At 37.3% G+C, this 3,065-nt stretch overlaps 1 protein-coding gene across 1 annotated transcript; it reads left to right on the top strand.

Moving 5' to 3' along the window:
• Positions 1 to 980: 980 nt before the first annotated feature.
• Positions 981 to 2,477, top strand: LOC120993708 (potassium voltage-gated channel subfamily A member 10-like). The gene has a single exon (XM_040422182.1). The coding sequence runs from the start codon at positions 981 to 983 to the stop codon at positions 2,475 to 2,477; it is 1,497 nt and encodes a 498-aa protein (XP_040278116.1).
• Positions 2,478 to 3,065: the final 588 nt, after the last annotated feature.

Below are 3,065 nucleotides of genomic sequence, written 5' to 3'. Positions count from 1 at the left end.
TATAGCAAAAAAGTCAAAGCTCTGTAGTTTGATTATCAAAAAATGATGGGGAAGATTTACTAATCCTATCTAACATTTATTTTTAGACAGCATAAACCTAGGCACTCTGGATAATAAAGGTAAACTTTACACCACCTATTGGTTGACTTTACAACACTTGCTGAACAAGCCACAAAAAGTTAAATACTATTAAAGCGGTTGTCTCATCTCAAATATTAGTCACATATTGCTAGGAGTTGTCTCCATGTCAGATAGGTTTGGCTTCCATCTCTGGGACACACTCCTATCTCCAGAACAGGCCTCCCAAAGTGAAGTAGAGTGCACTGTGCAAGCACAGCCACCTTCTATTCACTGCTATGGAAGTTCTGAAAATAGCCAAGCTCTGACAAGATTTTTCCAGCAGTCCCATAGCAGTGAATGTGCACTCTCCATTCACCGCTATGAAACTTAAAAAAATAGCTGAGTGTGCTCGCTCAGCTTTTTTTGGAACCCTAATAGAAGTAAATGGAGACACAACAGGGACGTGCAACTTTTGTATGCCTTAAACGGACATAAAGGGCCCTGATAAATGAACCCCTGTGTGCCTAGTTTGACGATGGGGCATGAATTAGCAGGAAACAGTGTGGCATAAAATTCACCAACATGTAAAACCAATAGATAGTGAGAAGTTAGACAGAAGTGTTAGACATTGTGATAAATTTGGCATGTTTTTCGACATACAGTACTTAGATGCTAAGAATAATATGGCATCCAATAGAGAATTTTCAACAGAATCTACATGTGTAGTAAAGCCCCCCACACAGTTCTATAGGAACAAGCACTTGGAGGCTGCATGATACCTTAATAGAGCCACACGCATGATTTCTAAGCCTGTTATCAGGCACCTCTCTTAACAATATGTTTCTTTTATTCAATTTTCTTGTTATATTCTTCTTTATTTTAGAAAATGTAATAAAACTTAATTGAAGACAAGTCACAGCATGGATAACCTTCAAAAGGCACTGCCAAATCCTGAAGAGAGTTCTTCGAATGGTCCTGCTGATTCGAAATCCACCAAAGCTACTGGAGATGAAAGTCCAATTCCTGCAGATGCCACCTGGAAACTGTTAATGAATGATACATTAAATGAGACTGACCTTTCCAGAGTTTCTAAAGAATGTCATAACAACCTAGTTACTGAGCAAATAAAAATGGAAGAAGGGAACCAAAGGGTATTTATAAATATATCAGGTCTGAGATATGAGACCCAACTTAAAACACTAAGTCAATTTCCTGACACCCTCCTTGGAGATCCTCAAAAAAGAATTCATTATTTTGATTCCATGAGAAATGAATACTTTTTTGATAGAAATCGACCTAGTTTTGATGGAATCCTATATTACTACCAATCTGGTGGCAAAATACGACGTCCAGCAAATGTACCAATAGATGTTTTTGCAGATGAAATAGTATTCTATGATCTTGGAAATGAAGCTCTGGATCAGTTTCGAGAGGATGAAGGATTTCTAAAAGATCCTATAATACCTTTACCAACAAATAACTATCATAGGCAATTCTGGTTGCTCTTTGAATACCCAGAGAGCTCAAGTGCAGCAAGAGGCATGGCATTGGTCTCTGTCCTGGTTATTGTCATCTCCATATTAATATTCTGTTTGGAAACGTTACCAGAATTTCGAGAGGAAGGTGTCTTCAAATATTCAAGCAATTTTACGAAGGAGGCTACATACTTTAACACCTTCACAGATCCATTTTTTCTTGTAGAGACTATATGCATTATTTGGTTTTCATTTGAACTTGCTGTTCGGTTTATCGTCTGCCCAAGTACGTCCGAGTTCTTTCAAAATATTATGAATATAATTGATATTGTATCTATCATTCCATATTTTGTAACACTTATCACTGAACTTGCGAAACAAACAGAGCTTAATGGACAACAAAACATGTCTCTAGCTATTTTAAGAATTGTACGGCTTGTTAGAGTTTTTCGAATTTTTAAGCTCTCAAGGCATTCAAAAGGACTTCAGATATTAGGACAAACCCTAAAAGCCAGCATGAGAGAATTGGGGTTGTTAATATTTTTCCTTTTTATTGGTGTCATTTTGTTTTCCAGTGCAATATATTTTGCAGAAGTTGATGAACCTAAGTCTCAGTTCATAAGCATCCCTGATGGCTTCTGGTGGGCTGTAGTGACTATGACAACTGTTGGGTACGGAGATATGTGCCCAATCACATTAGGGGGTAAAATGGTAGGTACTCTTTGTGCTATTGCAGGAGTGCTAACTATTGCCCTTCCAGTTCCAGTTATTGTATCAAACTTTAATTACTTCTATCACAGAGAAGCAGAAAATGAGGAACGGCAAATTTTATCTACAGAAATGGAGAAAGGTAGTTTAAACAATTTAACACGATCGGTAAGCACTTCTTCTCTGAAGAAAAATAATGGATCCTGTATTACAGACAGGAATGGTAAAACTTAAAAAACTGTGGCTTTAAAGGGTAATGCACAGTATAAATGTTTCACCAAATATAATGGTTATTAATGATTTTTTTTTAATGGGGTTGTTTATCTCTCTTCAGTAAGTGGCATTTAATATGTAGAGAAAGTTAATATAAGCCATTTACTAATGTATTGTGATTCTCCATATGGCTCCCTTTGCTGGTTGGATTCATTTATCCATCCCATTATACACTGCTCGTTTCTATAGTTAAGACCACCCTGCAATCCAGCAGCGGTGGTCATGTCTGCTCACAATAGGAAAAAGTGTGTTAGTTCTCTGCTGGCCAGTACTGTGGGAGCTCACATAGGTTGGTGCTTATTGCTATTGTGTGCATGGCCACTGCTGCTGGATTGCAGGGAGGCTGTAACCATGGAAACGAGCAATGTATAATGTGATCGAAAATCCAGCTAGCAAAGGAAGAAATATGGATAATAACAATGCATTAGTAAGTGCTTTGTATTAACTTCCTCTACATAATAAATGCTAGGAAATTGAACCGGCACTCAAAACATTTCGAGGATATGTGGACACATACAAATTTATTATATAGTAAAACCGCAATATACC

Source organism: Bufo bufo, chromosome 3, assembly GCF_905171765.1.
Source record: "Bufo bufo chromosome 3, aBufBuf1.1, whole genome shotgun sequence".
Taxonomy (NCBI): Eukaryota; Metazoa; Chordata; class Amphibia; order Anura; family Bufonidae; genus Bufo; species Bufo bufo.
This window is presented reverse-complemented; position numbering and strand designations above follow the sequence as displayed.

Excerpts from the sequence above, each read along its gene's own strand:
- LOC120993708 (XM_040422182.1), top strand. The coding sequence starts at position 981 with ATGGATAACCTTCAAAAGGCACTGCCAAATCCTGAAGAGAGTTCTTCG.